This window comes from Spea bombifrons, chromosome 9 (assembly GCF_027358695.1).
Source record: "Spea bombifrons isolate aSpeBom1 chromosome 9, aSpeBom1.2.pri, whole genome shotgun sequence".
NCBI lineage: Eukaryota > Metazoa > Chordata > Amphibia > Anura > Pelobatidae > Spea > Spea bombifrons.
In genome coordinates, this window is record NC_071095.1 from 22,006,394 (window position 1) to 22,019,492 (window position 13,099).

At 42.5% G+C, this 13,099-nt stretch overlaps 1 protein-coding gene across 2 annotated transcripts; it reads left to right on the top strand.

Annotated features, from left to right (window-relative positions):
- Window positions 1–3,184: 3,184 nt before the first annotated feature.
- On the top strand, window positions 3,185–11,131 carry ARHGAP11A (Rho GTPase activating protein 11A). Of its 2 annotated transcripts, XM_053475477.1 has the most exons (12): window positions 3,185–3,565; window positions 4,241–4,311; window positions 4,498–4,594; window positions 4,823–5,079; window positions 5,617–5,780; window positions 6,422–6,565; window positions 6,788–6,862; window positions 7,258–7,428; window positions 7,677–7,794; window positions 8,317–8,425; window positions 9,264–9,402; window positions 9,616–11,130. In XM_053475477.1, exons 1-12 carry the CDS (start codon window positions 3,425–3,427, stop codon window positions 10,980–10,982), a joined length of 2,853 nt encoding a protein of 950 aa, XP_053331452.1. In that variant the 5' UTR covers window positions 3,185–3,424; the 3' UTR covers window positions 10,983–11,130. The 2 variants fall into 2 exon arrangements, with proteins under 2 accessions (XP_053331452.1, XP_053331453.1); XM_053475478.1 differs by lacking the exon at window positions 6,788–6,862 and having other exon boundaries at window positions 9,616–11,131.
- Window positions 11,132–13,099: the final 1,968 nt, after the last annotated feature.

The following is a 13,099-nucleotide window of genomic DNA, read 5'->3' on the forward strand; positions in this document are numbered from 1 at the left end:
ATCTAAAAATTGCATAGTCTATTGCATGCAAGCGGCCATCATCGGCATCTGGATAGGTTGAAATAAACAGCCCCATCTAGTGCTGCTTGCTGGTAATGAGAGCTATGTTGGTAGAAGAATGGGTCGTACTTTAAACATGGCACTGCCATAGGATGCCATCCTACCCATAAGTCCGTTTCTGAAATATCTGCCCTGATAGATCTGCCCGGTCCACTGCCAGTGCTATTATTGTGAAGTGGAAGCAGCTCTGACATGAAGTGGTAGATCACGCTCACGCACAGATTGGGGCTCCTGAGTGAAAAGTAGCCCGTCCTCCGAGTTCCAAACTGCCCCTGGAAGCGTCGAGAGCTTCATTAAATGGGTTTCCATGGCTAAGCATCTGCACACAAGACAACCATGGATCCGTGTAACGCTAAGCATCAGCTGGAGCAGGGTAAAGCACACGGCCGCTGGCCACTGGAGCAAAGGAATAAACCAAGTTCTCCGGAGTGATAAACCATGTGTCGCTATACTAGAACACATGGCGCCTACTGTAAGGCATAGAGAGGTGGTGGAGGAGGCATATGGTGGCAGTTTTTCAAGGTTTGGGCCCCTTCGTTCCAGTGAATGGTAATGTTAATGTTACAACATACATTTTAGACAATTCCAACTTTGTGGGAAGAGCTTGGGGAAAGCCCTCTCCTGCTCCAGCATGACTGTGTCCCAGCACACATAGGTCCACAAAGACATGGTTGGATGAGTTTGGTGCGGAAGAACTTGGCCAGCCACACTGAACACCTCAGGGATGAACCAGGCCTTCTAGTGCTTCATCAGTGCCCGACCTCACAAATGCTCTACTGGATGAATGGGCAAAAATTACCACAGAAGCTCCCCAAAATTTTGTAGAAAGCCTTCCCAGAAGAGCGCAAGTTGTTAGAGAGTCCGTCCCCCCCTTGCAGCTATATCAATGCCCATGGTTTTTTAATGGAATGTCCAACAAGGTCATATAGGTGTGATGCACAGGTGTCCACATACTTTTGGTCATATAGTGTATATACAGAAAACATTCACTTGTATAATGTTTGAGAGACAAGTCAGAGAGCATAATCTGGAGAAGACAAATCCAGCGAGTGCTCATCACTGTGCGTCCATTGGAAAATCCCCTATTATGGGAGAAAAGTGGTCGAAGTTCCGTAATTGGTGGGCGATATATCACTGCAATGTGAAGAGAAAGTAGAGAGAAGACTAGGATTGTATGAATGTAAAAAGAACAGAATAAAATGGAGGGAAGACAAAATAAATGTGGAAAGGTCTAGGAGTGTGGCTGAAGTATGGGTCCTCAAAGGACAGCGTGGCAGAGGAGGTAGAGTCAGGGGAGGATTTCCAGGTTTCAGTAAAGGCCAAGAGGTATGAGAGAGAGGCAGGTCATGTATAGTAGTCAGTTTGTTACATACAGGGCACAGTTGAAGACAGGAGGCAGTTAGGGGTTAGAGATGGTAGGGTATGAGATTGTCCAGGTTGCGCATATTAATGGAGGTTTATGGTCGATGGGGTTGGGAACAGAGAGGAATGTGTGAGAGACCAGGAGAGAACAACAGAATATATCAGAATAATATAACAAGTCTTCTAGACATTATGTGAGTGAAGTGGTTAAGGAAGTTGTACAAATATGAAAAATCCAGCAGGCGAGATTTGATTAGTTGTTGGCAAAGGTGTTAGAAACTGGTTTACTAGTTACTCTTTGTTCTATGATATGTCCTTGTTTATTTTTTAGGTGTAGGTCCAGTAACATATGAACACTTTTGCTTCTTGTGATATGTTTGACTTTGTACTAGGGTCCAGTATACTGAAACATGAAGTGGTGCTGAAGTGGCTTATGAAATTATACAAAGGAGAAAGTAAACACAGACGCACGGGTGGCCTTACTCACTAACGCTTACATTCAAGGGGTCATATGGCTAAGAATCTAATCCCCCCTTCAGCAGAAGGTCACTGGGGCTGGTCTGTCATGAATAGTGAAGTTGGAAACCAAGAACCACATCTTTCCTCCAAATTCTCCTGCTAACTCTCCCTTTAGTGAATAGACACTCATTGTAGGAGGAGAGATTCCGTCAGCTCACTATGGACACTGCCAAAGGCTGTACAGATAAAAGGCATGTTGCGGAAACCGATTGTTGATTGTTTTCTTTACAGTAAAATAAATGTAACATTTCTAACCCAGGACGTCATATCGTTACATCGAGCAGAATCTGATGATTTTACACCAAAACAATTGAAAATTACATCAAGAGAAAAAAAAAACAATATTCAACTGAATGACAAATATATTTTATATATATATATATATATATAAAAGGGGTGCGATTAATACATTGGGGGGGTATTCCATAGAATCCCTCCATGCATTTCCAAAGGGGTCACTATGAAAATTTAAAGGGGCCACCCAACTATCATATACATTAAAGCGCATATCATGCCGGGAACATACCTTTAAATATTATCACTATCACCTACTGTAACAGAATTTGCCACTGCCATATGAATAAATGTCGAGAACAACCTCACCTCAGTGTACATGTTTTCAAGTTAGGAATTACCTCAGAGCTCCAAGGAGAGGGAAACCTAAATAAATGTAAGACATGGAGAGTCACTAAACAGTGTCAGAATGTATAGCTACTTTCTCTGTGGTATTGGTTCCTATTTTGTCACTTGAAGCATCATAACTCACCTCATATTACACTACCCCAACTCCATGTTTGGCTATTGGGGGGGGGACGTGAGTAAAACTAGTCTGAGGGAAGTAAGAACACAAGACTTTCTGTCTCAAACACAAACTTCCGCCCTCCATTAAAGTAGCTCATTGAGAGTTCGAGACGCTGCATCATCACGTGATCTGCCCGATGGTCTTCTCTTAGAACGCCCATTGCCTGTCTATTTGTCAGTCAAACAGTACCGAAATATCACGATATATACATTTATAAACCTTGTGAAACAATATATCGCTATTAAATGTTATCAAATATATATGGCTAGTTTCGCATTGCTTCTTGTCGGCATCCTACAGGCACTCTTTGGGGCAGCCACACATGTATGTATTACGGGGACCTTTAATTTGAACTGACGCTAGCCAATAAGTGTAGCAGAGGGAAGAGCGGGAGGTTGGAAAGCGAACTGAAGGTGAAGGGTTGGAAGGGATGCAGTGAGGGCTTTAGCAAGTTAATGGGTTTAAGAAAGTGAACGGTACGGGAAATATGAGCGGCAGGCTTATGTGAGGGTTGTATGTAGGAAATCTGCGATATTTGGGTACGTAGATGTAGGGAGGTTAAACGGGAACGTTGGTTATAAAGAGGCAATAGGCTGGATAGAGAGGAAGCCATTTAATGGTGCTAGGTGTCGGGGACCCCTCGGGTGTAGGGATTGATATCGGGTCTCAGAAAGCAACGCGATGAAGCAAACACCCGGCTACCATAACCTGGCCAGGCTGGCTGTGATCCAGCATCTCCGCACCTACGGGATCAAAATCAAACACTGGAACAGCAAGCAGCGCCCGGAGGCAGGGAAAGGCTCCACGGGGGACCCTGTCACCGTGAGTACAAACCCATAGACACGCGTTAGGATTCATTTTAACTCTCACTTTGCTATTCATTATGAAGCGGAAGAAGGGCTGAGCTGGCCCTGTATAGTGCGTAGTTTAGAGGATGTTGAGGTTCTAAGGAGCTCTCAATTAGCTATGCTTTGTACAGGGCCAGCCACGCTCTGCCTGCACAGAAGCTCTATGGGGCTGGACCTGTGTAATGTTCAGTAAAGTCTTCTTTTTACTGATCAGGCTGCTGAAGAGTTTCATTGGGATTGTAATAAAGGCAGGTTCCATTCTCATGTACAAATCTCCCTTTAGGCAGCTAATTACTGGCCAGTAAAAGATGCGGGTTAGCCATGAAGCGCTTCCATAATAGTTTATAATTGTTACATTGTAAACACTGACAAACATGTATCCGTTTACACTTTGTTACACGATATCATAACAATATGGGGTAAGCTTGAGTTTTTTTGTGTTGCATTTGCCAGAGCCGATGAAATGGCTTAAAAAAAAAAAAAAAAAAAAAAAAAAAAAATGACCAAATTGAAGAAAATCTGTCCCTTTCTACAAAAAACCTGTTTACCAGTTTTAGACATTAAAGTCATAGATTACATTTACATAATCTCAGGAACACACTTGTGAATGTTGAATTGTTCTTACAAGAAACTGTCATCTCTCATATAGGGCAAAGTCTTTGGGATGCCGCTCCATACGCTGCCGCAGCTTTACGTTGAGGACTATGGTAACGTTCCCGTGTAAGTATGAAACGTTGTTGTTTGCTTCAAAGTACCTGTCAAGACAGCCTGATCCCAGCGAGCGGATGCCCTGGAAATGTGTGCTGTGTATTTGTCCTGAAAATCCTGATGCCAAATGTAGGTTAATTGTTAGTCTGAGGTCCACTGCATTTTTGATTGTAATTTCAATGTTTTATGTCTCCGTAGATTCCTTGTTGATGTTTGTAGATACCTTAAACAGCACGTCCATACAGAAGGTCTTTTCAGGAAGTCTGGATCTGTCGTTCGACAGAAACAACTGAAAGTATGTATGTTTGGTTCTCTGTAAAACTTTAAATGCTAGCAAAATCAAGATTTTTTTTCCATTAAATTTAATGTGCTTGTGGATTATGTTCACTTTAAGTCGCACCTTTGTTCTTAAAATAATTTTAAAGAAATGTAATACCCTTTACTATTTTATGCATAAGCATCTACCTTTTCCTGGTAGCAGCGTGCCTTTTTACATTATTTCTAATTTGTTTGCTTATCCCAGACCAAACTAGATCAGGGTGATAGCAGCTTGTCTGGTGTGCCTCCATGTGATGTTGCTGGCATCCTCAAGCAGTTCTTCAGAGAATTACCAGAGCCTGTACTGCAAACCGATCTTCAGGATGCTTTGTGTAAAGCTCAGCAGCTGCCCAACGATGAGGAGAAGACTTCTGCTACAATTCTCATCTCGTGTCTCATGCCTGACAGAACGATTCACGTCTTGCGTTACTTTTTTAGCTTTCTGCATGCAGTGTCCTTGAGGTAAGCATCTTGTTGCAGCATACAATGAATTGAATGGCCAGTGAACCTCCGAGCTCCTACTTTGGCACTAAATCAGACTCTGTTATAGCTGTGCTTTGATCCTTGCCTGAAGCTGATACTCGGATGAGCTTATTCTACTCATGACATTCAACCAGAGTATTTTAATATGCATTCTTCCAAAACTGGCAAACAAGTTTACGTAACAGAATTTGCAGCAATAGAAGCGAGTTCCTTATGGTGGGCAGAATCCCTCATGCATTTGCAAAAATAGACGTTGCAAAAATGGATGTCACAAAAACGTAAGAGACCGCGCACCTGTCCTATGCATTAAAGTACACATAGTTAACGTCCTCTAAGCTTCATGATCCACAACAAGGTTAATAGGTTGTTCATTGGTGCAGGATGGAGCTTGATAAATGCCATCAGATTAAAAATATGGAGATTTTGGCAGATAAGTATTTCTTAGTGTGGCTTATGGATAACTTCAAATCAGACCTACAACTTTGACAACTCCCTTAATTTTGTCTCCAACCCAAGATCTGATGCAAACAAGATGGACAGCAGTAACCTGGCCGTGATATTTGCACCTAATCTGCTGCAGTCAAATGATGACAATGAGAAGATCTCTGCAAACACAGAAAAGAAACTTCGTCTACAAGCCGGTGTCGTCCAGACCCTGATAAATCAGGCAGCCGATATCGGTGAGAGTCAGTGCCTAATTTTTAATTCAACAGCTGGACATAACTTTAATGATGCCCATCCTGATGATGGTGAAGGTGCAGTCATGTCAGAGGGTGGGTTCTAAATGTTTTCATATTCAAATATTACATTGGAGAGTAAAGCAAGCATGCTGGCTGGTTGGCCGGCCAAATTGTCACCTTCAAATTATACACTTTAACCCCTTATCCAGATGTCAATGTGATTTATACATAAGGTTACTTTTAAATCAGGCATCCAACAAATAAACCAAAACAGGCTGAAGACTAAACTAAATGATCCATTCCAGCACACTGACAGCAACTCTACTTCCAAAAGAACAGAATAAAGATCTAAGACAGGTTTCCACGTGGTATATTATACAGTCTCTCTGGGCTTAAGCCTCCTGTCTCCCCTACTGTCATGCAATTACATTCACCCCAATAGGTCTGAGTTAGTGTGAAAGGCACCTGTCAGTAGAGTACTAGGTTTTGATGTTTAGAGCCAAATACAAGTGATGCTCTTAAGATCTCCGGGTTGGCTGCCGAATTGCAACCTTTTTTTTTTTTGTTGCAAACTACATTGATTTAAGCAATCATTTTGTCAAATTGTTGATCCCGTACCTCTACATTCTTTCCGCCATCAGGCTGTGTGCCTACCTTTCTGTTGGAGAGGATCCCGGGAATGCTGGGAGTTGATGGCTGTGCTGGTACACCTGGGCCAGATGCATCACAGGAAGGTGAAGTGGATTCTCTTGGAGAGAAGAAGAGGCGACGGCGAAGTGTTGGAGGTGATTATGGTATAGCATAGAAATATTACGGGCAGCTTGTTTTTCCTGGTTTTGTGACCGGTCATCTTAATTTTAAAGAGCTGCCCTTCAGCAACTCTCTTTAGAAGTGATGGAGACTAGATAGGTTATACATTTTGATATTTGAGTCACAGGCCTATAGATCTGGATCACCATGGTTTATAACGCCCTGATATACTGCTTAGTTTATGCCTTACGTTTCAGATTTTGTTAGTGGCACGTTGAATAAACTTATAACTAACAGAACACCCTTCTCTACACCCCAGACAGACAGGACGGGTAAGTGTACGGTATGCGAACCTAGCTGCACGTCTGTCCCACAACTGTGCTCTTTTTATTGGCTAGAAGAGATACCGCTAAACTACCGGCATGCATGGCCATAGGAAGGATGGCTCCCTTCTGTGTGTGGCTTGCATACCCTCTAGAAACCGTGCTTCTTAACGCTTTCTGGCATTGTATCCGATCAGTGTCTTGGAACATGTCACCCAAGTGCTGCGCTTTACGATGACAAGTTTCAAAGTACACTGAGAAAACCTCTTAGCATATCTAACGTAAAAATAACAACTATGTTGGCTGTTTTTCTTTCCTTGCAGTTAAAACCTCTCCTTCCTTAAATCTAACACCAGTGCTGTATTCAGCCAGTGTTTAAACCTTTTGTTTTATTCTTGTTGCAGGCTTGGCTTCAATGGTGACACCGTTGGTCCTGACCCCTAGCAGCAAGAGGAAACTACCAGCCGATTCTGTGCAAGGGTTTTCAAACAAGAAGAGAAAATCCATTAAACATAACCTCGCCTTTGAGTTGTTACCGAACAGTCTTTTTGGAAGCAGCTCTACACCCGGCTCAGGTAAATATAAGTCCTTTTTCTACAGGCATTTTTAACGTAACCTTGGCTTGCGGTGCTAATATCTTAGATAACTGGCATGCGGTTTTTGTGTTTAGGCTTTACCTCAACACAAAAACCGCATGCCAGTTATCCAAGATAGGTTGAAATATTAGACCATTTGTAGGAAGTTCAAAATCTATTTACCAAACGGAGGTGCTCTTATAGGCTACTTTTTATACTAAAACAACCTCTTCACTGTCTGCTTTTAGCTCGCTGTGATGATAGCACACCCACGTCTGAGTCGCTGCAAAGCGTGCCCTCGCCCTCCGTCCCCAGTTCAAGTGCCCTGAGGCGAAGCAAGCGATCCGAGAACCGAAAAGTGCAAAGGTGATTATTGCCCTTATGGCTATTGATTTTGAAGTGGCTTATTGTAAAGCAGGGATGGCGTGTGCAACTAAACATAAGCTTATGAGAACAGTCTCTTGTGTCTCCCCGAGTTCTTGCTAGCTCATGTTTCGTATATTTTGCTGTTAAATCATGGTATGCACTTCAATCTTTAAATAGCGTACTTTTACCTCTGAGATCGTAATCCAAGTGTAACAACGCTGCTAGATTTAGATTTGTCTGGAAATAGTCACGTTTTATCGCTTCATTCTTACAAAGCCTGCGAAAACAGATAAAGACAAAAATACTTAACGGGCAGGAGTAGGCATGTCGGTTCTAAAAACATGAGTTTGTGTGACTTCTCCGTGGTACACATAAGATGGATTTTTAATATTCATTTTCTAAAGTTACAGAATTGCAACAGCTGTCTATTAAAGGAAAAACTAGATGCTGGGACAATGTCTTTACGCTTTGACCGCCGATATCCAGTGTATCTTAATGTACAGTTCTTGCTGTTTTTCTTAGAGTGGAGTCGGGAAAAACTGGCTGCTTCTCTCCCAAGATAACTCGAAAGGAAATGGTGCGCCGCTCGCTTAGACTCAGGTTCAGTTTGGGCAAGAGTAGTAAAGATGTGGTAAGTTCTTTAATGTTATACATAGTCCCTCCTTACATTTACACATGGCTGGGTTACAGGGGTTTTATAAGCTGGGCCTGATCTAACAAAAAATACAGTTCAGGTGTGTATACAAAGTATTTTTTGTTGAAAAGGTGATAAGGCACTAAAAGTTTAGTAGCCCTTGTCTGAACTCCAAAGTATCTATCCTTCTGGGGATACGGTTTACAATACTGCAGAAAATACTCAAGTTGAGGTCTCACCAGATCTTTGTACAACGGCATAAGGGGTGCTCTGAAAAATACCCCTCGTTTTATAATCCAACCTCAAACAGATGTCTGATCTGGAACACCAAGATTCAGATCCCCAGCAGCGCTGCAGGGAACCCAGATTCTCCTCTCTGACACCCAGCAGACATCCTCCGTTGCTCCTAGACACCAAGGAGTATGGCGCATGGGTACTAAGCCGGGGGTGGGGGCATTCAGAGTGACATATCTGGGGGGCAGAGTGGCATATAGGGGTAAAAGGCATATCAGAGGGCACTATGGCATATAGGTTGGCAGAGGGGCTTATCTGGTGGGGGGGACAGAGGGGCATACAGGGGGGTATAAGGCATATCTCGGAGGCAGTGTGGCAGGCCTAGGCTCAGATGTGCATAACGGGGGGGAGCAGGTTGGGAAATTGGGAAGTTTTTTTTTTTTTTTTTTTTTTTTTTTTTTTTTATTCTGAAGTCTTTGTTTGCCTCACTGTGGCATAAGACATCCAAATAGTCAGTTTAAAAAAGAAAAGGTTTATGCTGAAATGCAGTAAATACACCTTTTATAGACTAACACCATGTGATTTCTCCTTTTATCCCTAGAGCGCATTGAGTGGGCTTCCCTCTAACTCCCTATCCCAAAACATTGGCTGGCGACTTGCAAACTCGCAAGAGTTGACCCCTGGTCCTCTAAACAAAGAGAATGTTTCTTCTCCCATGGAAAGCCCATTTGTAAGTGCAGGTAAGTGTCGGGTCACTTACCGTCTTCAACGGGTTTACATAGTTCATATGTCATAAATGATCTGTACTCCTCAGGGGTAAAAGGGTTTTAGTTCACGTCCTCTTCTACAATATTTGCCAAATATACCTAAATGTCCCTCTGAGGAAGTGAATATTTATATACTTTGAACAAAGATTCTTTCTTGCAAGTCCAATAAGCATTTCTGATTTACAGGTTCCAAGAAAATAAGCAAGTCTGAAGAAAACCTACTATCTCCCAAAATATCTGACGGATCAAATCACCGTATGTCATGGACCGGTCCGCGGCCTGTCAGTTTTGAGGACGTGTGTGATGAGGCCACGTCCGAAGTAGGGCAGCTGTTCTCTTCAAACTGTTTGTCTGAGCCCGTTCTTGGATCTGGAAAACCCCCAGCCATGCCAAAAGACCAGAAATCATCCATTAGGAGCTACCTCAAAGATCAGAATCCAAACAACGATTCTCTCTGTGAGGAAGAAGCAAGCCTGGCAGAAAACACGGTGCTTAGAATCACAAAGGCCTTTACGGAGTCTGGAAGTGACTTACGCAAGGTGCTGGCAAACGGGACGTATTCCGATTTTTCTGTGAAGAACAGTGAAGTCGATAATGTTCTAATGACTTCACAAGATGAAACGAATGTATTCTTAGAGCACAAACCCATTGAAGTACATTCTAAAGATGAAACGGTCTGCTTCGTGGATAAACATTCTGAAAATAGTTTAGCTTTGGAACAGTCTGATGCTTCTAAGAAGGTTGAGGATACAGACCTGATGCACAGCCAAAAATTGGGCTGTAATGAAATTGTTCAACCTGCCGTGTCTGAAGTTAGTAGTGAATCTTCTCTTTCCACTGCTGCCCAAGAAGGAGGTTTGGCTGAAATGCAGCAAGAGTTGTTTCCGTGCCAAAACAGGAGTTCCTCTGAATCGTCGGACACAGAAGAGACTTCAGGATACTCCACGAAAGACTGTCATGCTGCTTCATCAGCATTGCGTCGATCGAGCCGAGTGTCGGATCACATACAGCACTTCAACAAGCTCTGTCTGAGTGATCGCAGCTCTATGCAAAAACTGAAGTCGCCCATCAAGTTTCAGCGGACCCCGGTACGGCAGTCTGTCCGGAGAATTAACTCTCTCTCAGAGATGCGAGAACTAAGCACAAAAGCCAAGCAAGTCGCGAATAACTTGCCTATGATGAAATCTGTTAGCTGTGACGGCTCGGTGTCTTCGGAACGATCCCTCAGGCGTCCCAGTTGTGCACCCTTGCCTGTGGCTTCTCGGCAAGTCCTGTTCCCTCGTGATCACCTTACTGCCGCTGCTTCCCCTACAGAAGCCAGTTCCAGGGTTTCCAGGCAGTCGCTCAAGAACAGTCCGTGTCGTGCAAAGTCTGTATTGGAAGACTTAACCAATCAGGATAGATCAAACAAATCCATTAAGAGATGTGACCCTTCCAATAACTCAACTCTGCGTGCCGTATCTGGGAGAGAACGACTCCGTTACAAAGGCTCTCCAAGGAATCCCATTACGAGGGTGACGTTCTTGCCCTCTACCAAGCCTTTGGAGTTGTAAGCAACCCAAATAAACTCGTAAAAAATATCGCTCGCATTCTGTTAATCCAGTTGCTGGGAAAGCGGTTTGTTTACATGCAAGCAATCACCTTTCATGCCTGAGCCCCTTTTTTGTATTCATCTCTCCTTAAAAGCACCTTGAACATAACATGTTGGTACAGACTGCATTTTACCTAAACACTCAGGAAAGATCAAATGGTTGTCTTCTCTTGACATTTAATTTACTTTTTTTTTTCTTTTTAATTTACCCACAATGGAACGGTAATACTCGTCAGACATGTCAGTGACGCTGTAGTGGATTGAATTTTTAAGCTTCTACGTGAAGACTATTAACGAGTGACAGCCATCTGCGTTCTGCTTTGGAAGAGGATCTCTGGTGTATACGCGAAGCTTTATGGAAATCATTCCGGTTTTGTGCGATGGCGTTTATACGTCGTCTCGGATTTCTTTTAAAAACTCTTAACTCAAAATCTGCTTGAATAAAGAATTTTCAGGCAGGAAGTCCGCTTGGATGCATTAACCAGAAATCCTTTCGTTTTTAATAAGGAATCCTTTCTAGTTAGGAAATGGTTATTTTTTTCAGGATTTTAATGTTTATAGCTTAAATTTAAAAAAAAAATGAATTTTTGTTTAAAGGTGTTTACAATTTGGGTGCTGGAAGTTTATATATATTCACACCTGACTTAGTGTTTAAGAGTAAGACTACTTAAATAATGTGGGCTTGAAAGGAACATGGTTTCTGGTTAATCTGTGCATGGCTGTTGAGTAATGTCAGTATTTATTGTAATACATGGCGGTATGTGTGGCTTTTTTTTCCCTCAAAATATCAATGTTTTCGCTATTTGTAGGCAGTTAATGAATGTTTGTTTTTTTCCATCGAGTGTCTTAACACATGTAGCACCCTCAGGTGGTCGTGCCACGGTCTGCCTTGACCCGTGTCGCTGTCCATCTGTGCCTACGCGTTTTATCTCTGCCAGGTGTTCAACAACCAAACGCATTTTAAAGACCCTGTCACGGCCTTTAGTCTGTCATATGGTGTAGATAAGGATTTGAGTAAGGCTAGTGAAAATCAAGCAAACTTTACTCTAAAGATGAATTTTAATTTTTTTTAAAGATGTTTTATCTATTTAATTGCTTTTTTGTACAGTTTAAATATATATATTCATCCGCATTCATCCAAATGGTAGGTTCCAAGGTCAAAACATGCACGTGCAGTTCTGCATTACTACACCACACAAAACACCAACTCTGTATATACATTTTTTTTTCTCAGAACTTTTATTTTAGTTCTAGCTATGTCCCCATAAAGCTTTCTCATGTTAAATATAGCTCGCTTTTTTTTTTTTGCATTTAAGTTAAGACATAGCAGCTCCAGAAAATATCTGCATAAATGCTTCCCGCCAGGGTTCTTTTTTGCTGCTCTAGGGGCGACGAAAAAAGGAGCACGGCACCATGCATTTTTCATAACCCAAAACTGGATTGAGAAAAATGCATAAAAAATTACAGGGTTCTTTTTTGCTGCTCTAGCCGTGCCGAAAAAGGAGCCCTGCAGCATGCATTTTTCATAACCCAAAACTGGATTTTGAGAAAAATTACAGGGTTCTTTTTTGCTGCTCTAGCTGTGCCGAAAAAGGAGCCCTGCAGCATGCATTTTGAGAAAAATGCATAAAAAATTACAAGGTTCTTTTTTGCTGCTCTAGGGGTGCTGAAAAAAGGAGCCATGCAGCATGCATTTTTCATAACCCAAAACTGGATTTTGAGAAAAATGCATAAACAATTACAGGGTTCTTTTTTCTGGATTCTCCGCATGTAACAGACTTCACTTCGTCCGCCTAAAGATATAGACGAGATTTTTAAGAATGCCGTTCTCTCTCCCGCTTCCCCCCCCCCATTCTCCGACCCCCTAAACCGCTGTGACCCGCACCCTATCCATCTATCATTCCCCTTAACCCCTGCACTGCTGCCCGCGTCTCACCCACACGCTCTGTGGTCAGCACTGCTTCTGACTTGATAAAGGAGGTCGATTCTTGGGATCGTTAATCCAATAAAAGGAGATTATTCTGAACTCGCAGTTTTCTTTTTGCACAGCTGGAGTAACGCGGCTCTCGGGCTACGAGA